At 42.6% G+C, this 25,152-nt stretch overlaps 1 protein-coding gene across 3 annotated transcripts in view; it reads right to left on the reverse strand.

Annotated features, from left to right (window-relative positions):
• GABRG3 (gamma-aminobutyric acid type A receptor subunit gamma3) overlaps positions 1-25,152 on the reverse strand; it is a 282,385-nt gene that overhangs the window by 237,261 nt on the left and 19,972 nt on the right. For all 3 annotated transcript variants that reach the window (XM_033147527.1, XM_033147526.1, XM_033147524.1), the window contains exon 3: positions 13,825-13,892. In XM_033147527.1, coding sequence (XP_033003418.1) covers positions 13,825-13,892 — 68 coding nt within the window. The remainder of the gene's footprint in view (positions 1-13,824; positions 13,893-25,152) is intronic.

Below are 25,152 nucleotides of genomic sequence, written 5' to 3' on the forward strand. Positions count from 1 at the left end.
TCCCTGATGATTCTAAGGGAACAACAGAGGGATAAAGAGGGGAACAGAAGAAGAGAAGCATTTTGGCCAACAATACAGCTTGATAGCTCTTCTCAACCTCTAATGAACTAACATTTGCATAATACATGGAGCCCAATTTAGGGAACTTGAAGCCACTTTGCTTTAAAGATGCCCAGATGCTTGGTGAGGATGTGATCCTGCACGATTTAGGAGCAAAGGAAGGAAGATTATCTGGGAGGTAGAGAAAGAAATGGAGGAAGCCTTTTCTTATCAACTGATTGTAGATCTCCGTTTGGCACTTTATTCTGCAATTATGCAATGGTGTCCATCCCCCCGCACTGCCCTTGACCAATGTCCCCTAATTAAATCATGGAGCGGACCATTCTGTGCACTTCTTTCCTCACCTAACCCTCACAAAATATGCATCTATTAACTCTACTCCACAAGATACCGACTTACTCTGGAGGAATCCTGTTGACTTTAATGAGGTTGCTCAAGACTAATTGGGTACTTGACCTTCGGAAAAATCATTAGTACTCTTCCTGCGAACTTCACTGTGGGTTTTTAAGAACTCGGAAAGATTTGACTGATTTCACATATTCTTTTTGAGTCAGAATTCATCTGACTTATTCCAATGGGAATTTCACCCCATAACCAAACAGAAATTGCCCCCAATACTAATGAATCTAAATCTGTGTTTCTGTCTACATTGGGAACTAGGTTGTTGACTTTCATAACTGCCAACCACTGCAGCAAATGTAAGGATCAAGAACCCTGACATGCCAGCATGGAGGGAAGCATTTTTTTTTTTTAATGTTCAGGTATAGTTAGGAAGGTAACTCACCCTGTGTAATACCATTAGTTCATCAAGCTCCCTGCTGACTACACACTAACTAGGAGTGGCTCTCCAGGGTTTTAGACTGGAAACATTCAAAACCCTACCTGGGTATTGAACCTTCTGTGTACAAAACAGATGTTCTACCACTGAGTACACATTCAATATGGTACTACTCATAGGCTAAACTCTTCCTAAAGAGGGGCATCTCCCCTCTAGTTTAAGGTGGGCTATTATTTACACAGCTCAGTGGGATTCATGAGTTTAATAAGTGATCTTGTGGATGAGCTCGTGAAGGTCAGTGTACTCACAAGAGGCTCAATGAGAATGAAGGTGACTGCAAGATATGACAGGTAGAGAAATGAGATTGGGAATGCAGGTGGAGTTAAAAGGAAGGCAAGCTAGATGGAAGATTATAAACCATTAAGGGCAGTGCAGTAGGAAGCAGCTATTCCATGAGGGAACCAGCAGAAGGGCTTTAAACTGGAAAGATACATGGTCTAACCATTTCATTTTATTCCACTGGTTAACTCTGGATTTAGAGGAGCAAAGTGAACAGATAAGTCAATTCTTTAAAAATACTTAATCACAGACTAGGTGTGACCATCACAGCCATTTTTTTAAAGTGGCCAAACAGACAAAAGCAATGTTATGGGGCTGGGTCTTCTTTTCTGCTACTGTCTATTCAGTCAGTCAGTCAGTCAAAATATTTCTTACCTACTCTTCCTTACAAAAAGTAATCCTCAAAAGTTAGAACACAAAAGTTGTGTTAAGAAAACATAATAAAACAGTGGAATGATAAAACCATAGCTCAGGGCCATGTGAGGTTGTCCTAGGTTCAACCCCTGTCTAGGGTTGCCAACCCTTCAGGTTTGGCCTGGAATCTCCAGGAATTAACCTCCATCTGCAGGAATCTCTTAAGGCCAATCCCATATAACTGACCAGCTGCTGTTGCTGTCTCACATTGTTGAGTGCTTGTCAGGAATATGAACAAGATGGTCCTGCCATTCCTAAAAGGCCACATCTACAGAGGGTTGTGGTAGCTTCTGCTTTGGACTTGAGCAGTGCAACTTCTTTAACTGCAAGGGCAGTTTCAGTGATTGCAGGTACAGTGGTACCTCTGGTTATGTACTTAATTCGTTCCGGAAGTCCATTCTTAACCTGAAACTGTTCTTAACCTGAAGCACCACTTTAGCTAATGGGACCTCCCACTGCTGCTGCACCACCAGAGCACGATTTCTGTTCTTATCCTGAAGCAAAGTTCTTAACCTGAAGCGTTATTTCTGGGTTAGCAGAGTATGTAACCTGAAGCGTATGTAACCCGAGGTACCACTGTACTGCAATCTTTGCTTACTGTCAATCTCTGTTATACGTAGATAGTGCTATGTCATAGGAAATGCTGCTTTTTAACTAAATCTTTAAGATAGGTGCTATAGATACAGCAAAGAGAAGTCCGTTGCACACACGCAGAGAGACACGAGCCCATGCATCTACATCTCATCATGGAGTCGCTCAGTGAAGGGCCACCTTTTTAGGATGTGCCTTATCAAGCACAATTCCATTCATTTTAATGGACTCATGGCTGGAGCAGTGCTTGCTGGCATGTGAATTTGCAGGATCTATTCAATATTGAATATTTACAGATATGGCTACCCCCTGCCCCACCCCTCCAAAAGTGTTAGGGTTTCACATTTTGTCCTTATGAAAGCTGGCCAATGCTAGTCATGTGTGTCTCTCTTGCTATTTGTTTAGCATTGGCATTTTGATGGCTAGCAGCATAAATTACAGCTTTATTGTATCGTGTACTTCTCACAAACAATGGGACTTGTTTCCTTGTGTTTTTACTCAATTTAAAATGGATTTTAGATGACATGAGTATTTTATGGCCATAAAATGACAGCCATTGATGATTAAGATTCACTTTTACACAGAAAGTACTGACTCTTTTTAGGGACTGTGAAAATCAATAAAAATAGCATTAGATCTCAGCAATATATACCCCACAGCTATGTCATGATTAGGAAAAGTAAGCTGCAATCCTATACATGCTTATGTTAGAGCAACTCCCATTGAATTCAATAGAACTCACTCTTGAGTAAATAGGATTGTTTTGTTTAGGATTATTGTGTTAGAGTTGGAACAATAATTCAACTTAGAGTAGTCCCTTTATAAGATTAATGGTTGGGACTATTGATTTCAGTGTGTCTACTCTGAGTTACAAACTATAAATCCTCTTGGGAAAGAATTGAACAAGAATTGAGAGATGTTGTCACCTGACTAGAAGAAAGTAAGAAGGTGGGTGGACTCAGAGAGCAAAACTGACAGAGGTGATTTCAAACTAAAGATGGGGAAAAATATGGTTTGCTTCACATTTTAATACAAATGCATCTAATCTGCAATTCCCAAAACACTGTGCAAACTGACTCACAGCTATGCTTCTAATTATGTCCTCTGAATTTTGCTATGTCCTCCAACCAAAGGAATGTACATATTACGGGAATATGTGTGTAAAAATACATATAATCACAAAAATAACATTATATTGGAGGAAATTGCTTTCAATAATGTGCAAATGCACACTACAAAATGCTGGTGAATTTTCATGTTTCCCTCCACCATTTTGACTTGGTGCATGCATACTTTTAGTCCCAAGTGTGATGATGGATGAGTGCAAATATAATACTGTATAGATATGTGGCTTTAATAGAAAGACTGTGTTTTTAAAGGAGGGGAGAGGGAAATTTCAGAGGTATTTTTTGAAGAGGCCTACACAGCTTGTGATCATTCAGACCAACTGCAGGCCACCAGTCATGCATTGGCCTTTCATAACAACACAGGGGTTGTTTCTGGAATGCCAGACAGGCAGGAAATAAAACAGGAAAATTTATCAAGGCTGTGGTGATGGCTGGTTCCATTTGGGAGGTCTAAAGTTATTCCTGACTGTTTATAGTAGAGAATGGCTGCAGCTCTGCCCATCAGTTCCAGAAGATACCATTTCTATCGTAGTTAAAGAAAACCTGAATATATATAAAACAGTGATCAAAGTGCAGTTCATAAACAATAATTGGGAAATAAATAGAGTAGCAATTTCATAAGAAATGAGTTTTGCCCAAGAACATTAGTCTGATGGTATTTCTACAGCTGCAGATGCTCCTGCAATATATTTTGGGGCTATGCAAATAAGTCAAAAGAGAAAGGAAGAAAGAGAGAAAAGGGAAATGCAGATTTCATCATGAGCAGAGGAGAATATTAAACCGGAAAGCGCTCATTTTCAGACATCTGTTTTTAAAAAACTACCCTGTGAGCCTGACAGAGAAGAAATATGAGCATTTGGGAACCCCAACACTGAAGCTGGAATTCAATCAGGGTATTGTTAAGTCTGGAGAATTGGTTTCATTCTCAACTGTGAAGAAAAGAGTGAGGTAGAAACAGAGGATGCATACAAATATAATTGGGAGCAGACAAGAAAATAGGTAGAAAGGGGGAAAGATAATAAAGGAGCACAAAGGGAAACTCAGCTGAGGAACATGTAATCCACATCTAAGAGTGAGTGTATCAGCAGTTATCCAGTGAAAGTCTGATTAGTAATCATATAGCACAATAAGGATGTTCACGTCTGATACAGTATCTCCTATAGAGACAGAATGGACACTATTTCCCCCATTCCACTCCATCACCTGGAAGGGAGTGAGTTCAAGCCTATCCTATCCATCAAGCTGTCCCACTTCAAATGTCCCACAAATCCGTGCTGACAATGTAAATGTCAGATGCGACATATGTGTGTGGGTCAAAATAACACAAGAGGAATTTCCCCCACCCTTGAGAGCCAATCACCTGATTTTGGCCTATGGACATTGGATTTTACATGCATAGGCGCAATGTGGACGTGATCTCCTCCATGTCACTCTGTCAGAACATTGGTGATGAGGCCGAGGGAGGTGGTGGCAAAGGAAGGCAGGTGATCCCTTGCTTCCCTCCATGCTATAGGCTGCTTCAGGGGGGGGATATAGAGTTTGGATTTGATATCCCGCTTTATCACTACCCGAAGGAGTCTCAAAGCGACTAACATTCTCCTTTCCCTTCCTCCCCCACAACAAACACTCTGTGAGGTGAGTGGGGCTGAGAGACTTCAAAGAAGTGTGACTAGCCCAAGGTCACCCAGCAGCTGCATGTGGAGGAGTGGAGACACAAACCCGGTTCACCAGATTACGAGTCTACCGCTCTTAACCACTACACCACACTGGCAATGTGGTATAATCCAACCTGGTACATAGCTGGTATGAAAAGGAGTTTTCCTGGCAATGCCACATTATTTATCACATCACACTGGCAATGTTATCGCATCACACTGGCAATGTTGGTATAATCCAACCTGGTCCATAGCTGATATGAAAAGGAGTTTTCCTGGCAATGCCACATTATTTATAAACTGGAATGGCCTCATTAGAGGGTTTTGTTTCTTGTTTTTTGTTTTTGCATGGGAATCTCATTTATTTTTCTTCAGAAATCCCAAGCCCCAAGGCATTGTGCTTCGTCTGCCTGCTGGTGATTCCAGCCCTGTAAACCACAAGCCTCATAAAAAACCCCAGAGGAGAGAGAAAACTCTGTGCTTGCCTCTAGACGTGTGGCTGTTTCCACCTGCCTTGCCTCACTAGTCCTCCTCAGCCCCAGGAGGATCATAAGGGAGATGCTGTCAAACTGAGAGAAGAACTTTCTAGTCTCATTATAAAAGTGGGGCTGGGTGTTAGGATACTTTCAGTATGTGAGCAGTTGCTGCACTGCCTTCAGCACTCTATCCTGTAATGAAGACATCTACTTGGAGAGAGGCCTTTTCCATCTTGCTTCTTCTGCCTTGAGACTGCTAGGTTAGGAGTCTCCCTTTTCCTGTTCAGTATATGGGATTCTTTTTACATTGCAGGAGAGTGAGATGTCTGAAACAGAAGGGCTACATCTCAGTAGCGGAGCACCAGTTTAAAATGCAGAAGGTTCCACTTTCAATCCCCAGCATGGGACCCTGGAGATATCACTGAGCCAGGAGAACAATGGTCTGACTACATAGGAACATAGGAAGGAGATGCTTTATATGTAGTCAGACCATTGTTTTCCTGGCTCAGTGATATCTATGCTGACTGGCCATCACTCTCCAGGACTTGATAACCTAGTGGTTATCATGCCTTTTCTTCTAGGGATAGATTTGGTATCCCGGTAAGTGTGGGGTGGTCTCATCTGGATTAAAGTGGGGCTTTTAGTTGGACTGTATTGGTGCCTAGGAGGGATCGTCAGGGTAGTGTCTTTTAGTTGTTGGACCACAACTCCCATCAGCCACAGCTAGCATGGCCAAAAAACCCCAGGGATGATGGGAATTGTAGTCCAACCACAGCTGAAGGCATAGGCGCCAACTCCTAGGGGCCATGGGGGCTTCATCCCAAACAATAAAATATTTGCCCCCAAAGTTGATAGGCATTGCCATTCAAAGTGTGTGTGTGTGTGTGTGCACCTTGTCATGTGATTGATTGTGTGGGGCAGGGCTTACCTGGTCCCCCACAATATTTTATTCAAGTTGTCACCCCTGGCTGAAGGAGACCACATTGGCTACCCCTAGTGTAGAATAATACAGTATGCTTGGTTGGAAGTTTCTGCTAAGAGCAGTTCAATTGTGTTAGTTTTCTCTTTTCTTTTTTGATGTGGGAACAGGGGTATTGCATCTCCTGTTGCTGCCCAGGGTGGGCATGCATACACCAGGTGGAGGGCATGCATGCCAGGAGTGGACATGCATGCCAGGTGGTGGGGCATGCCACTAAGTTGGGAGTGCCGTGGGGCGCACACATGCACCAAAGCCCAGTGAAGGAGAGGGGCAGCGAAGCAGCTTCTGCCTCTCCTCCTCTCTGCTGCTTCTGCCCCTTGGTCAGGCTTGACCCAGAAGTGAAGCACTGGCTGGCTGGCGACTGCACCCTTCCTCTCCCTCTCGCCTGGCCCAGGGGCACCCCTAAGGAGAAGGAGCCACTGCTGCCACACACACCCAGCTCCAGAGACCAGGCCCTGGTGTGGCTTCCCTTGAAAAGGGAATCTCGTGGGGACACCTGGTTGCACCCTCCCCCCTAAAAAACGTGCCCAGGGCTATGCCCCCCAGCCCCCCGTGCTATGCCACAATGTGGGAAAGTGATTATTATCTGATTATTAAGTGTCTTCATATGAAGTGCTAAACAAATTGCTTTTGTTTATTAAGTGTCTTCATATGAAGTGCTAAACAAATTGCTTAAAACGGTGTGATGTTTATATTTTTGGCAATGGATATTGTTAATTGACTCATCAGTATATTTCATGCACACTCAGACTTTTGATATCTGTCCTAAATGAATTGTAATGGTTGGAATGTCAATGGTACGTCACAGCGCATCCGTTTTATTTGCTGTTGCTAATGCACTTGACTTCTGTGAACTGTTTTGAGCAGAATGTATCTGTGGAAAATGTGCTATATAAACAGACTGACTCTTAACCATGACTGATAAAGCAGCAGCAGGCATGGCGTGGGCATGGAAACTCACAACAACACTGCTCCCACTGGGATTGCAGACAGCACACACATTTTCCTGCCTGCTCTGTGCTGGCACCATTATTCCACACATCTGCTGGGAAGTTAAAGGAGCAGCCATGGCTGAGGATGAGCCACAAAGATGCCCAAATCAGAACCAGAATCAAAGGCAGAGGGAAACTTTCTTTTATCCATATTGGATCAGAGCCTTAGTTAGATTTAGGTATCTGTTGGACCAAAACTATGAAAGTGACTGTAAAGATGAAGAAAAAAGAAAACAGTCGTATTCCTGATCTAGGCTGCGTATGCATTACTGGCTTAAAATGCAGCAAGGTTGTGGTTGTTTTTTTTGTCAAATTGGATCAAAGCTGTTCTGGGGGAAACCACAGCAAAACACAGTATTTCCAGTGCTGTGTTCTTTAATATGTTTTTGGTTTACTGCTGATTTTTTTAAAATGTTTGAATTGTTGTTTTAAACGGTTTTTAATCAATAGTTTTATAGGTCCCCCCTTTAAACTGCTTTGAGTTTAATTGTTGTTGTTTTTTTCATTTACAGTTGAGCGGTGTAGAAATTTTGTGAATTAAATAAAAATAAATGACAGGATGGTTACAGGATAGATATGAATTTCACATATATACCATCTTCCAAACCAGAAAGGAGAGTGGATATAGAGAAAACAGGAGTGTGTACACAGCCTTAACTCATGTGTTGTTGTTTTTTTAAATTGGATTTTGAGGAACTGATTGTAATTGGAATAGATCACAGTCATATAGAACCAAGCTTCAGGAGGCTATTTATTTATTTATTTATTTATTTATTTAAAAAGGGGGTTTTCGATCAGCCATACTTATGCATGTTACCATTGTCAATGGATGGAAATTAGGATGGAGGCTTTCCGCTTAAAAATGGCATTCCACTTTAGAAACTATGAAGATAAAGAGTCTGGTGGGAGAAAATACATCACTTCTGCAATTACAGTGTCTACAACACTGGTATCTAATAAGGTCCCCGCCTCCATCACACCTCAGATATTGCTGTATTACTGTTCCCATCACCTCCTGATTACTGGCCATGCTCATTGGGGTTGATGAGAGTTGTAATCCATGAACATTTAGAGTCACCATGTTGACAACCTCTAGTCCATACTATAGAAATGCTTTCTTTATTACTGTTTTCCCTTTTCCTCAACTTTAATCTAAAGATGATATGGAAAGAGAGAGAGAGAGAGACTCAGCAGGGCAGAATGCACACCTGTCCAACTGGGACTTGGAAAGCAGGCACAAGTTGTTAAAGCTTCTTTTGTGGCTTCTCCTGAATGTCACAAAGGGACCTTAATGTATCTTTTAACAGCTAGTTACAGGTGGGTAGCCGTGTTGGTCTGCCATAGTCAAAACAAAACAAATAAAAAAATCTTTCCAGTAGCACCTTAGAGACCAACTAAGTTTGTTCTTGGTATGAGCTTTCGTGTGATATTGCCTGCATTCCATATAAAAGCTACTTTACTGTAAGGAAGAATTTGCAATAGGCAGAACATTTAACCATTTCAATTGGTCACAACCCAGTGACAAACAGTTCTTCATAAAAACAACTACTGGGCTGCATATTTTATTAGAAAGTAGGATGGTGCTGTGGGTTAAACCACTGAGCCTAGGGCTTGCCAATCAGAAGGTCGGCGGTTTGAATCCCAGCGATGGGGTGAGCTTCCATTGCTCGGTCCCTGCTCCTGCCAACCTAGCAGTTCAAAAGCATGTCAAAGTGCAAGTAGATAAATAGGTACCACTCCAGCGGGAAGGTAAACAGCGTTTCTGTGCTTGCTCTGGTTCGCCAGAAGCGGCTTAGTCATGCTGGCCACATGACCCGGAAGCTGTACGCCGGCTCCCTTGGCCAGTAACGTGAGATGAGCGCCGCAACCCCAGAGTTGGACATGACTGGACCTAATGGTCAGGGGTCCCTTTACCTTTAGCTTTACCTTTACCTAGGATTCCCTACATAGTGAAGTGTTCAGTGCTCCTATGAATCCTAGCATGGAACATGAGAGAGACATGTCAGCTGGACAACAGTTCAATAGGCTGAGGTATTATTAGGGGTTTTTGCCGGGTTGGTTGTTGCTGTTGCTGATGTTACTTTTTTGTATCTTCACTTTGTATCTTATGATTGGTGTATAAATTGTTCAATTTTTTATGTACCTTTTGATGTTTGTTGTTTTGATATGTTTGTAGCTATGTAATTTTTCATATATTCTCAGCCACTTTGAGCATGGTTTTAACCTTGGAAAGGTAGCATGCAAATAAAACAATTGATTCACTGGTCATTTAATTTTTTTTTATGGACCTCTGTTTAACATGGTTCCTTGGAGCCATTGCAAACTGCAGGGCAAATGACCCATCACTTGGTCTCCTGAAGATGCAGGGAAAACTTTAGACCCTGAGCTTCCAGTGAAAAGATGAATCTTGGTAAGAAAATATGGAATGTGCATTTCCTGATGAATGACTGAAACAAACAAACAAAAGATGGAGCGTGCAGAAAGTACTGGGGCAACTGACATATTCAGTCAAAGTAATGTATTTGATTCATTTTTCTTCAGGTAAAAGCAAAGTTTGCCGAGCAAGGGAACCATCTGCTTCAGCCTTAGAATTGACAAACAGCTAATTATCTTTTTCTCCCGTAACCACAAATCAACGGGGGTGGCTTGTGCAACCTGCATATTACAGCATGGACTCTTCTGATTCATGTTGCTTAATAGATGCATATTAAGCATTTGTCCTCTTTTGAACAAATGAGACAAAATGTGGTGTGCCAAGTCAGAGCAGAGACTGGTGTAAGAAATTGTATTTATGCAACCAAATCTGGGTGGAGTCATGCAGATCACTCGTATGCCATGTTTACATGGTAGATGGAATTTAAATTTAGTTCAAATTAGATGCCAGGATAGGCAGAGCCTGATTTCAGAAATTGCAACAATGTTATGGAGTTTGCAGAGTAACCACCTATATCCAGAGGGTGAAACTCATTTCTTTCTCATATTTGTATCTTGATTTTTGCCCAGCAGAATCCCCCACAATTGCAATAACCAACCAACCAAACAAACAATTTCAAAGTAAAATAAAAATAAAAATGGAGCAGCTACAACTATATAAATGTATACATCCCTGGTTTGCCCTATTCCTCCACCAAGTTGTTCAGGGTGGTCTACATATTTGTTGGCATCCATCTGTCTTGAGAGACAATGGAGTGTGCCTCCAAGGGTGAAGTCAAACCACTATGTTAGCAGCACTGAAGTGACCTCCTTGGGCTCAAGCCAGGGCAGTGTGTATGGATGTCTTGGTTTGCCAAACAACAAGACTCCTCTCTTGACCTCCCTGATCTAATACTCTGTTCAGCTATAACATACTGACCATAATATTCTGATATAGCAAGCATCATAATCAAAATTGCAGGGTGAGGAATCCAGTGGTACTGCTCTACTAAAATGCTTCTAACTTACAGTCAGCTGTGCATTCCCACCTCTACACAAGCACAGAAGATGAGAAATTATGTTATCCTGTGTTTACTCCAGCTAGTGCAAAATTAAGGAAAGAACTCCTGGTCTTGTAGTGACTCAAATTCAACACTCACTGACACACACACACAGATGCCACCTTGATAAAAAAAAAAATCTTTTTCTCATACACATACACACACAGAGAGAGACCAAATTCTTTGAGGGGGTACCCCCAACCCTTCAATAAGCAAAGAAAACAGATTTTTATTAACCTCGATTCAAAGAAAATTACTTGAAGTCCTACAGAAATCAACAGAACAAGCCAGTGGCAAGTGCAATTCCATTCCTTTCAATTGCATTTAAGTATCAACATTTATCTCTGGATCAGGGTCATTATTTAGAATTTGGTAGCTGCTGTTTCCCAATAAAATTATTGGCATTAAAAGCTTTCAGTTGCGAGTAAGATTAAACCAAACATTCCAACAAAGCTGAACATCACAGCAAAGAGCATTGTTACACAGAAGAAGAAATAAGTCTGAGAAAGAGTAATTTAGCTTAAACTAATTTGATGTACCATCATGATATTCTGTACCTTAATAAAAGTAAGGAAGCAGAATTACTAGCACAACCCTACCCCAAAGTAACTCCTGCTGTGACTGGGATTTACTCCCAGTGATAATTACTCCCAAATAAGTATGGACAAGACTACATCCCTAATTTCTTCTGAGTTCAGCTCCAAATGTCCTTTATGGCCAGAATCACTGCTAAAAATGGAATTAAATCATGTACACTGTAGTCCAGCAGATTCATTCACATAATTTATTGCATATCCTACTGCAACTAAAGCTTTGCCTGTGCACCACAAACCATTAAGTGTTAGTTAACTGTGCATATGCACTCTACAGATAGCTCAGAGAGATATTCATTGTGTTATAAAATGCCACTGCCAAGTTCACTGGATGAGAACAAATGTGGTTATAAGTACAAACGTATTTTTGCCTTGCTAATAAGAGTTATGCATTTAAAAAGTGCTTTTTAAAAAACAAAAAACATTAATGTTAAAGTGTGATCATGTGCATGTCTACTTAGAAGTGAGCCCATGAACGAATTACAATCTCACAAAGTTACAGCAGCAGAAGAATAAAAAGGATTGAGAAACCTCCAAAAGTCCAAGAGGGGGCCAAGCGTGAAAAATCTTTAGGAGTCGGGAATTACAAAGCCATGAAAAAGGTCCCTGGTCCTTCTAGTCAGCATTGTGACTACAGTATGATGAGCAATGGAGGCTAGTCTTCAAAGGTTAATGAGGCACTGCCTCACCAACCTCAATCTGCCCCCAGCCAACCCCCTCCCCCAGCCTGCTTCTTACAACTTGTCCAGGGGGCAGTGCTAGCCGTGATCTCCTTCCTCCTATCATATTGCCTTTTGGACACTCAACAGGGAGGAAGATGGAGATATATTAATGAGAATTAGTTGGCTCCATTGATTGTAGTAAGGTAAAGGACCCATGGACGGTTACGTTCAGTCAAAGGCGACTGTGGGGTTGCAGTGCTCATCTCGCTTTTAGGCCAAGGGAGCTGGCATTTGTCCACAGACTGCTTTGCAGGTCATGACTAAACTGCTTCTGGCACAATGGAACACCGTGATGGAAACCAGAGCGCAGGGAAACGCCATTTACCTTCCCACCACACTGCTACCTATTTACCTACTTGCACTGGCGTGCTTTCAAACTGCTAGGTTGGCAGGAGCTGGGACCGAGCAATGGGAGCTCACCCCATCACAGGGATTCAAACTGCCGACCTTCTGATTGGCAAGCCCAAGAGGCTCTGTGGTTTAGACCACAGAGACACCCGTGTCCAAATTTATTGTAGGCTTTGGGTGCACCTACTGTTGGACTCCTTTGCCTTCCTCAGTACCAGTTCCAATGGCCACTACCTACCACTGATGGATGATGAGTCACACAACATCAGTTTCCATCTGTGTTACAGCCTCTGGGAAGGTTTATGGGGGAGCAGATGTTCCCTTACAATATCCTGAACTCCCCCAAACTTGAAGACAGTTCAGCAGTCAATGCTTTGGCTGCAGTGAGTCCACCATGTTGACATGCAGACTTCCAAAAGATATCAGGACAGTCTTTCAATGGCAAAGCACAGGACTGCAATTTATTTATACCCAATTACCCAGTAGTAAGGGATGTGGGTGGCACTGTGAGTTAAACCACAGATCCTAGGGCTTGCTGATCGGAAGATCGGCAGTTTGAATCCCCGCAATGGGGTGAGCTTCCGTTTTTCGGTCCCAGCTCCTGCCCACCTAGCAGTTTGAAAGCACGTCAAAGTGCAAGTAGATAAATAGGTACCGCTCCAGCGGGAAGGTAAACGGTGTTTCCGTGTGCTGCTCTGGTTCACCAGAAGCAGCTTAATCATGATGGCCACATGACCCGGAAGCTGTACACCGGCTCCCTCGGCCATTAACGCGAGATGAGCGCCGCAACCCCAGAGTCGGACACGACTGGACCTAATAGTCTGGGGTCCCTTTACCTTTACCTTTACCCAGTACTAAACCCTACCAAGAGTAGCAGGACTTACTTCTGAGTAGACACATGCATAGGAGTGCAGCGTTCGTTTACATTGCCACGTTTTCTGCGGTCAGCATTGTTTCACCGTTGCTTGCAACGTCGGGGCAAGCATATTTCCCAAAGATAAACGGAATATGCATCATTTTCAAGAGTGTTTTTTCTGTGGCAGACAGATCACAGCATGATACTGCTGAGCATCAGCTCTCCCCTGCCTGCACCATCCTGGCCCCCCTCAATAAAGGGACAAAGAATTGTCAGGAAAGCAGAACCAGATCAGAAAATACAGCGACAACAGCAACCATAACACTTCACCTCGTCTCATGTTTTAGTAAAAATTAAGGGGATCAGATGCGGATGGCATGAGCAGCGATGCCAATAAAATCATTGACTGGAAGACACTTACCATATTTATTGATGACACGGGGCCAATGCTATTAACATAAATGTCAACATCAATGACAGTTGGTTTCACTGTGAAAGAAAGAAAGAAAAAGCAGCATTTAATAGTGCCCTGGAGACAACACAGGGCATCATGTTTAACATTTCTGTAATTATAGCCTTCCCATCTCAAATCTGTTTTGAAACAACAGCACAGTGCAGGCAATTTCCTCCCCCCTCCAAGAACTCTTCTAAAACCCTCTCTATCTTTTTAAGCAACAGCTTGGGAATGAATTCACATTGTGTATACTCTGGTGTACAGGATTCTGTAGTCCAGTGTTTTTCAACCTTTTTTTGGGCAAAGGCACACTTGTTTCATGAAAAAAATCACGAGGCACACCACCATTAGAAAATGTTAAAAAATTTAACTCTGTGCCTATATTGACTATATATAAAGTAATTTTTCAATTTTGCCCACGGCACACCAGGCAACATCTCGCGGCACACTAGTGTGCCGCGGAACAGTGGTTGAAAAACACTGCTGTAGTCCTCCTTTCTTCCTCTCTGGAGCTACATTTAGAGCGAAGAACCCCATAACTCAATGGAGGGGGCTGCTTTTGTGGGTTGGCCTCCTCACCATCCGCCAGTCCCTCAGTCCATCTGCAGCTCCTCCTGCTCCCACCCTCTTGGATGGAAGACCCTGAAACTGACTCAATATGCCAGGGATCAGAAGAGAAATTGTATCATGGAAAGCTTAGAGGACATACCAATCGTTAAGCTAAACGTGAACTTTATCCTTTCTCTTTCAGAGGGTTGTTTGCTGTGTTGAAATGTTGTGACTACAGTATTTGTGGAATCTCCGGTAATTTATTTGGCGTTGTAGAGTTTAAAATACCGTGCTACGTTGACTGATAGCTTGCTTGACTGAGCATAATTGGAAACTGCTTTGTGACCATTCGGTGGCGAAAAGCACTATGCAAATGTTGGAAATGAAACAAACAAATACCAATAAAAGAACAGTAATTGGATATTTCTGCCTCTGCCTAGACACAACTAAATCCAGTGCCACCTAGTGACTAAACTATATATAATATCACTACCCACACAGGCTGTGAATACACCATACATTCAAAGTTCATTTAAAGCACACAAACAACCCAGACTGGAGTTTACCTCACACAGCTGTACAATTCCGAGCACCCTTAAAAATTAAAGTTTCCAGGAAATTTTGGGGGGGCATATACAGAAATAGACTACCATGGACACCTCCACATAAGGGCTGAAGCAGAATGCCCCATTTTCCTATAGTATTTTGGAACTGGGAAATGGGGTGGACACTTGGTCTATTTGTCCCTGTTTCATAAACCTGGTGTGGTCTCTTCTTATAGCAACAGCCCCCACTTTAGAAGCCATCGATTGGCTTCAGAGAGACCTCCAAGGTAATGCAGAGGCTGATTGAAAAACGGCAGCCTTGTAGAAATACCCCCACCAGCACTGCTTTATCTGGTGCAGTTTTTTTTAAAGAGGGCTGAGCAGATGGCAGCCCTCTGTTACCTGGAATCACCCTCCCTTCAGACAGCATGAGACCAGGGTAGCTGGGAGGTGGCCATGGCTTGGTCCATGAACCTTGGCAGCAGTACATGGCTTGTAAGGTGCATTAGCATTGGTGGTGCACTGTTCTTGCTTAAGTAGGTAAAGGTAAAGGACCCCTGGATGGTTAAGTCCAGTCAAAGGTGACTATGAGGTTGCAGCGCTCCTCTTGCTTTCAGGCTGAGGGAGCTGACGTTTGTCTGCAGACATGGGTCACGTGGCCAGCATGACTAAACTGCTTCTGGGACAACGGAGGACCGTGACAAAATCCAGAGTGCACGGAAACACTGTTTACCTTCCCGCCACAGCGGTACCTATTTATCTACTTGCACTGGCATGCTTTCGAACTGCTAGGTTGGTGGGAGCTGGAAAAGAGCAACGGGAGCTCACCCCATCACAGGGATTCAAAGCGCTAACCTTCTGACTGGCAAGCCCAAGAGGCTCAGTGGTTTAGACCACAGCGCCACCTGCATCCCTCTTGATTAGGTAGAGTGGCTATGCAAGGAGCCTCCATGTTCAGAATGGGACATGTTCTGAATACCAGCGACTAGGGACAAACAGCAGGCATTTTTTTCTCTCTTGCCCTGCTTGTGAGCTTCCTTGGCTAGCCATGGTGTGTGTGGGGGGGGAGGGGGGTTGATGCTAGATGAGCTGTGGGCCTGATTCAGCATAGCAATTCTTGCATTCCTCATTTGTACCTTTGAGGATGTACACACATCCCAAGATGCTTGGGTAGTTCAAAATACTAATGATCTTGCAGGCACATAAAACATAAATGAGGAGGGGGGGAGCTTTCAAATATTTCTGTTTGTAAATCCCATTGGTTAGGTTTACATGACTAGCATTAATTACAGTAGTGAATGAAATGATTTCATGGGGACTGTAGTAGTGAAATGTAAAATCTCAAATGTGGGAAAGTGTTGGATTTCAACCGTGAAGACATGGGTTCAGATTCCTGTTTATTCATGACACAGAGATCAGTGGACAGCCTTGGGCAGGTTGCTATTTCTTAGCTTAACCTATCCCGGAGGGTAGCTGTGAGCATAAAATGGTGAGCTCCTGAGAGGCAGAAGAAACACAAATAGACCAGGGTTCACTTCACTGCCAATTGGGCATGACGTTTCTCCCCCGTCCTCTGCAGTTTGAACTTGTGCAAATTTCTAAAACTTGACATTGCTGGTCAGTTTAAAAAATAGCAAGAAGAGAATGGAATCAAGAATCTGAAATATCCTTTAATTTATAATGATACAATACATTGTAGAAATATTTTCCCATGCAAGCCTTTTGGCCATCTAATTAAAAGTTAGAAATTTGAATTTGGACTAAATGTAGGGTGGACATGGATGAATTTCAGTCTTTCTAAAACTTTATGTAATTGCTGACAAGTCATATATGGGGGGGGGGAGAGATGAGTAAAAACTAACTGAAGGGTTTTAAAATAATAATAATCCAGTAGTAAGATTCAAGTTGTTCTCAACCGTAGAGTTGAATAAAGGCTGTTCTAGGACAATCTGGGAGAGTTAATTAAATCCAGACATTTACGCTGTACCCAAAGAATAGCCTCAGATGAACTGAAGCCCTGGCTTCAGCAATCAAAAACGGAAATCGGAACAAATACGACTGATTAATCAATGTAACCCTGATTGTAACGCAACTGAAAATAAATGGCAATCTTCCTGCTGCTCCTCTTAAGAGGAGAAGTTGCAAAATGAAATAATTGAGGGACCTCTAGAAATCAATAATAGTTGTAATTTTAAGAAGTATTGCATGGACTGGGGCGGGGGGGGGGGCAAAGGGCACCACAAAGTAGGCAGATCACAATCAAAGGGTCTGTGAATCTCCGAATCCGTTCCTCTTGAATTGGGGCAGTGTGAACTTTAAGACACCTGTTGTGTTGTCAAGAGTTCAAGCGTCTTGAAGAACTTACAATAGGATGCAAAAGAAGGCAAGCCTCAATGAGCCCTGCTCTCTTCATGTGTTGAAAGTGGAAAGACAAGGCCCCTAGATTGTGTCCCTGGAGTTCTCAATCACTCTCCCAGTGGATGGGCATGACACAAAATCCTGTCTCTTCTCCTCAAACTATACAGAAGGGAAGGGGAAAATGGATGCGCCTTACTTCTCAACTTTGGATTGAGCCCCAGGCTCAAACCCCAGGAAAAGAAGCTAGAGGAAAACTGAAAAACATGGCATTTCCGCTTGAGAGCAGAGGTAGCCAATGTGGTGCTCTCATCCATCCTGACCATTGGGCATGCTGGCTGCAACTGGTGCAAGCTGTAGTCCAACAGCTTCTGGGGGACACAGTGACTGATGCACTAAATGGATTATGGACCAAAGGGAAGCCCAATGAGGCCCACAGACCATAGGTTCCCTACCACTAATTTAGCCCCCTCCTTCTAACTTGGTGCCTACTGCTCTGCCCTCCCCCCTTTTTAGGTATCTGCCTTTTCGTTGATTCCTTGCGAGGGATTGGACTAAATAGCCCTTGGTGTCCCTTACAACTCTATGATTCTATGCTGAGCACATTGTTCCTGCCTGACCTATCTGTCCCAGTTCTCTCTGCCTTCTGTGGATTTAACCAAAAGCTGTTGGACCAGTTTGAAAGCTATTACTTGACATTTCTATTTCTGCAATAAACCATGCATTTGACTACACCCTGATACTGGCTCCTTGTCTTGTTGCTAATCCTCCCTATTAGGAAGGTTTAGCTATGCATTGGTATACCATGATTCTTGGTCCAGGACCCTCCTATACACCTACAATCAGTGAAACTTGTAGACGACAATACAAGGTAATATATAGTTTCCCTGGAACTTGCATATGTCACTGTAGCACTATCTGCCTGCAGGTGGAATCCCCCTGCAGAGCACTAGAGAGGTACCACAGTGGAAAATCAGTTTTGATACGTTCTTCAAACAAAAGAAAAGCCCTGCTAGATCAGAACAAAAAGCTATCTAGCCAAACATCCTGTTTTTCCAGAGTTTCTACCCAGATGCCTATGGGAAGGCCAGAGTCGTGTCATATTGAAATGATCTAGAACCGGGTGCCTAATTTGTGGCACAAACAGCCAGATGTTGCTGAACTACAATTCCCATCATCCCTGCCATTGACCATTCTTCCTAAGGCGGCTGGGAGTTGGATTCCAACAACATCTAGGGGTTCACCAGTTCTCCACCCCGATTAGAACTTCTACTGCTTCACATGCGCCAAGCAAAGAGTATAGTGTAAGTAAGGTGAGCATGTAATTACTTCCACACTTAAAGAAAATAGAAACACAAATTATTAGTTCTATCAAATGTTCCAGCTGGGAAGAGTTGGGGAACTTGTGGTCCACCAGATATTGTTGGCACCAACTCCCATCAGCCCTTGCCAGTTTGGCAAGTGGTCATGAACAATGGGAGTTGCAGTCTAGCAACAACTGGAAGGTCATAGATTCTCCATCCATTCAGTCGGGTGACACAATAGAATAGTCAAAAATGCATATTTTAAAGGCTTTATTTTAGTTATGGGTCTGGAGCCTTCGGTCATGTGACAAAGGTCATTCCCCGCAGTCATATTGCCTGGTGGGCAGGTAGAATAATGCTCATGCTAGCTCTTCTCAAATCTGTCAGTCAGGTTGTAAATGGATCTCCAGCTCTCCAGTGTTTCTTTGTCAGAGGAATCAGACAAAAATAGTTTGAAAGTGCTGTCAGGAACCATAACATTTACATGTATATCATAGGTGGAAGAATGATTAAAGGATGTCAGCAAGAGATATCAGCCTTCTCAAATCAACCTCTTTGAAACAGTTCTTAACGCAGGGTGGTTATTTTCCATGAAAGACGAGGGGGGAAGGAAATGTGTCCAAATTTCAACACTGCCAGGCTGACATCTGGTAGCACCAAATGACAAATGTTTAGAGCTGTCTAGTTGTTTGTCACATACGTTGTAATATCCAAGCATCCTGTTTCTAATTAAGAAGGCCATTGATGAAACTAATGAAAACATGAATAAAGGTTATCCTGGTTATTTGGAGAGCTGGCAAAATACATCTGACAATTTCCACTAAGCACAAATCTTGTAGCTGTAAATCAAGGGGATAAATTCTGCCTCCATGTGCGCCAGCACAAACCTACAGCAGCCTCCCTGGATTTGACAGTGTTTCGCTTTCCTGTTTGAATTCTTTTGCACCGCATTTAATAGAATACATATCAAAATGATTAAGACTTTGGCATATCTGTTCTGTTTAATGGAAAGCCCACAGGGGTAGAAAGATGCCTAATGGGGTTTTTTTTTAAGGGGAGATTTCATCTAAAATTGCAATACGATGATGCACATATTTTTGATCACCAAAGCACATAAAACAATGAACATAACCATTGGTCTCCATTGAGTGCCTTGGCCTGTTGAGTGCCTTACATCTCCCTGCATCCCCACCTTGGATGCTCTCTGGTCTGCACAAGAGGGGACCATTCAAAGGCCACATTGTGAGTCAATGAATGACAGGGAGCTCCTTGGAAAGCCTTTGGGGAAGAAGAAAGGGGTGGGAAGTCAACTGTGCAGTACTTCCAGGAGTTAGTAGAGTCACAATGGTGACATGTTAGTTCTCAAAGGCACTGCTTAGGCAGGAGGCAGGGGAGAAGCTTTGCATGAAGGAGCTCTGAAGTTCAGTGGATGATGAGAAAGAGATCTGGGAGCTGCTGTCAGTCAGAGTACGCAATGATGAGCCAGATGAGCCAATGTTCTAACAGTATAAGGCAACCTTATATGCCATGTATGGAGGTGGGATAAATTTGATTCAGTTAGCATTTAAATGGGAACTTGCCAAGTTCACAATTTCTGGAACAAAGCATGAAGCAAAACACACAGCTCAGTTGGCAGAGCTTGAGACTCTTAATCTGAAGGCTGTGGGTTTGATCCCCATGTTGGACGAAAGATTCCTGCATTGCATGGGGTAGGGTTAGATCAGGCACAGGCAAACTCAGCCCTCCAGATGTTTTGGGACTGCAACTCCCATCATCCCTAGCTAACAGGACCAGTGGTCAGGGAGGATGGGAGTTGTAGTTCCAAAACATCTGGAGGGCCGAGTTTGCCTATGCCTGGATTAGAGCTTCCTCATGAATCCTTCCAATTCCATGATTCAATTATCCAAGCTATGATTCCATGATTCAAGCAAAACACAGCCATCCTTCAATATTCGCACTTCTCTGGATTTTGCAATGCAGTTCTCCAGCTAAGTAATATGTACAAAAGTGTGCATATAAATGAAAATAACATACAAAAATGCATTCAGTTCTGGAAATTGCTTTCTAAAATGTGCATTAAGAAGGGTGTGCAGAAGAGGAGGGGATGTTAGCTTCATAAGTGGGTGGAAGAGGTACCAGGAGGAAGATGCAGGAGGTTATGGGAATGATGGTGAAAACTGATGCAAAGAGGGGCTGCAGAACAGAAGAGAGAAGGGGCTGCAGAAATGGGATTGGGGAGGTGGAAAGAAAGCTTAGTAGATGCATGGGGTGGGAAGAGGGAACTCTAGGGGGGATGTGTGTTATGTGAGAGGCAGGAGGTTGAGTGGAGTGAGTGGGGATCCAGCCCCTAGTAAACAGATAAAAATGAATCTGATCTAGAAGAGAATCCCTGAAACAATTATATGATATTAAATGATAATAGTCAATCATTGCTATCTCAAATTTCTTACTTAACTTAGTCATGACCCTTTTCAATCTGCTTTAGCCTTCTTCTCCATGAAGCAGAAGCTTAATACAGTTTCCAATTATCTTTCCTTGGCAAAAAGAATCAAGGGTTTTATTCCATTCTTATTCTTTATAAGCCTCTCTGCTTCCTTTGACAGTCACTCATCCTGTTCTTCTCATTTTAGCCCTGGTTCCTGGGGTCCACTCCTGGGTTGCATTCATTTTTATCTTCCTACTGAAATTTTAGTGTTTCTGTTGACGGTTCTGTCTGCAAGGGCTTTTCATAGTTTTGTCCTTGGGCTCCTTCTGTACACTCACTAATGGTCAGGGAATGTCCAGCACAAGACCCACTTTGAGCCAGTTTTATGGCCTTGTGAAAGGTTATTTCTTCCTTCTTCAGACATTGCAATATTATACTTCAGGGGGTCGGGGGGGGGGGCTTTTAGATGTTGGCACTTCAACTATCTTACTGGTACAGCTGAAGAAAACCTGCTAGCTCCAATCTCAGTGGCATAGGAGCCCAACTCCTCGCAGATGAAAAGATATATCTAACTTGGGACATGATTCTCGTCGGGAATGTTAACATCATTAAGGCTGAGATTTTGGACTTGTCCCAAGATTAAATTATGGAAAACAATCTTTAATCACATTAGAGGCATGCCTGATTTAGATGTATCAAGGTCATCCTACTAGGATATCTAAAAGAAGCGATTCAAAAACCAGATGGGGAATTTATATTGGATTTATTAGCAGCAGCTAAATTGAACGTAATCCCCATATTGTAAAAGGATGCACTTTCTATTTCTATGCAGTTCTGTTGTTGTTGAAGAGGTTGAATACAGCAATACTGATGATGTGAAACTGACATACTATGTAAGACTATGCATAAACACATTTATAAGGTAGATATTTGGTGTGCACTAGAATGACAAGCATGGCAATAAAGCTAAACCAAATTATAATGCCTATTATTTAAATTATATCAGCTTTATTTCAGATTTTAAACCAGAATCAGATGTAAACAATTAGTCTGATCCCGTTTACTCAGATGTAAGTCAACAGGGCTTCCCTGAAATGCCTCCTGTATAACACACACATACGAATCTCCTTTACACATCAAATAAAGCAGTACTGGCTTTCTCTAAAAGCTGTTATTCTGTTTTAATTGGAGAACCAATTCTAGGTAGTGTATGAAAATACACCTGGACATATACAAACAAGCACTACAGCATCATTAGACCTAATTGATAATTCATTAAAACTGTGGGTAAGATCCTATGCAAGTCCTCTAAGACTATCTAGTATATAACACTAATTATTGGAAATGTGAAAAGAACAGGGGTGTCTGGTGGTGAAGTACTAGCAAGAAACGATGTTGGAAAATTTGGAATGCTTAGGTACCAAAGGACAAGAAGAAGCTATTGTTCTTTATGACTGCAGTAGCATGGATACCTTATAAAAAGTATTAGAAGAAGAAAAAATACCACCAGCACCTATATGATTAAAAGAATGGTATATTGAAGTGTTGGAATTTGCTACATTAAGCAAGACTGCTTGTATCCTATGGGTCAGGCTATGCATTGAGTCCTTCCATGGGAAGGAAAAGGGTCTCACTGACCTCATTTTTTCCTACAGGATGGATCCAGTACCTAGGCTTCTACATCAAATGTAGAACACACATACCAGGTCAATGTGTGACCTGACATTCAGTTTGTGAGTTTAGCCACATTGTTCTGAAATCAAATGACCAGTGAGGATCAAAGGTCGGGCATGCCAGGTTCATGGCATTCGGACAGCAGAATGGGCACTGAACCAACATATAAGGTGGTTCTACATAAGAGTAATGTTTTTTATTTATTTATTGAATTTGATAGTCACTTTATCTTGCCCAAAGTGACGTACTACCAGTCAGTCAAAAATTCCAACAACCCACATACATAGTAAAATTCAATAAAAACATGTAACTGTAACATCCATGAAGCAGTAGAACCGTTATTAAAAATACTAAAATACCATGAATACATGGACAAATAAATAAGGGAGCAACACACACACACACCATCTGCAGAGGCTTCACTGAGTTGTGGGGACACTGGTGCATCCTCAGCCCTGCTGAAATGGCAGGGCAGGCTTCTCTTTGCAGCAGCCTTATTCTGGCACAGTAATCAGACCCACATTGGGTCCAATGAGAACAGCTGGGTCAGCTAAGGATCAAATGCCCACTGAAAGGCTTCTTTTAGGGTTAGCAACCGCAGCAGGACGATGGGGAGGTGGAAGAGGATCCCGGCAAAGGGGTATAGCTGGAACTGGGACACACCAGGAGAAGCAGGGGATGGGGAAGGAAATACTCACAAGGTGACGGAAGATAGCGAGGGGGTCAAAGCACAGGACCCATCAGCAGAGCCAGAGGGGCCCTTATCTCCACGAACACAGCGGGCTTTGAGGTGTAGGGAGCAGCAAGTAGGGAGCTCTAGGAGGCTGAGGCAGGCCAGGGCCCACAGTCCAGCTTCCTAGCTGGCCAGGTGGGGCTCGCTAGCTCTGGGAACAGGTGTGTGATTCCTCAGCTCAGAACAGGGGAGAGTCACCTGCCTCATCAAGTCCAGGTGCTGCAATCAGCCTGCAAAGTACACAAGGGAAGCAGAGCTGGCTTGCTGTGTCTGCTCAGCTGCCCATGTTGATTGACCTTTGCTTGGATGTTCCTGGACCTCTGTGGAACTGTGCTTTGGGTTTGATTCTGGACTGTATCCTGACTGCTGGACTACTTGGATTGACCTTGGACTGGGTTTCCTGACCCTTTGGACTTAGTTTGTGTGGATTTGAACTTTGGACTTGACATACTGGCTTGCTGCTAGGTAGGCCAGGGGTTCAGGACCCACTATTGGGAATATGCCCCCGATGTCAATGGGTTAATCAATGGATCAATCAATCAATCAAAATACCACCAGCCGTATTTTCGTCTGCCTGTTTAGGGTGGACAGAAGGGGAAACTGAGCACCAGCTGACATATTTCTGCAGGTGACCAGGGGGGTGCTAACCAGGACAGCTTGAGCCCATCCAACCCCCACACTTTCAAGACAGACACAAAAGGAGAATTGGATTGCCCTATAGGTCTTTTTCAACTGGCAGAATGCAAACACACTTGTTGCTCACCCAGATCTCTTGACCCACATTAAGTTAATAATAAAGTTACCATTTATATGACCAGAAATTCATTCATTTTCTTAAATATAAATTCTTTTTAATAGCCTTATTTAATATCTATTTCTATTTATATTCCCAAATGTGCTAATACCTACATTAATAATTATCTAAATTGGCCAAGCTTTTCCATGTGAATTTTACAATTTGATTCTATTACGTGGCTGTAAGAAGAGGTTTAATTTTATTTTGTAAGTATCATTGGTACCTAGATTTAATAATCGATCGCACCTTGCCACATCATGCCCTGCTGAATTACATTTTTCCTACTTGTGGATTAATCATTAACCGAATCTTGTATCGTGTGTTATGTGATAATTTTCCTAACACCTTATAAATTTATTTTTGTTTCATTTGTCTCCACATTTTACAATTAATCAAATCTTACCTCATGAATTTTGTCTCATGAAATTTCTGTATAATCTAATAAAACACCCTTTTGAAATATACATGGCTTCTTCTTCTTCTTCTTCTTCTTCTTCTTCTTCTTCTTCTTCTTCTTCTTCTTCTTCTCTACAATTTGCTGTTAGAGCTCTCCACGTTCTGCTATTACTTGAATCTTACTTTATGAACTTAAGCTGATAAATTACTCTTAATGGGCAATATCTAACATGGACGTGATGGGATTTCCCTTTCCTCTCCTCTTTTCTGCAGCCCCTGCTTCTGCTCTTGGGGAGATTTGGGGGTGTGAGGAAATTCAGCATAAATGAAAGGGAGGAGGAGAGAATGAAGTCCTGCTTACATTAGAAGGTTCATTGCACAACACTCTGACACTGCCAGATGTCACACAATGTGTTTCACATTTTTCCTATGCTGTACACCACATTGCGTTTCATTTATATAAACCATTTTGTTGCTTTTGGAGTGTCTGGGATGCCTGATACATTAAGTTCATAAGT

This window comes from Lacerta agilis, chromosome 4 (genome assembly GCF_009819535.1).
Source record: "Lacerta agilis isolate rLacAgi1 chromosome 4, rLacAgi1.pri, whole genome shotgun sequence".
NCBI classification, from domain to species: domain Eukaryota; kingdom Metazoa; phylum Chordata; class Lepidosauria; order Squamata; family Lacertidae; genus Lacerta; species Lacerta agilis.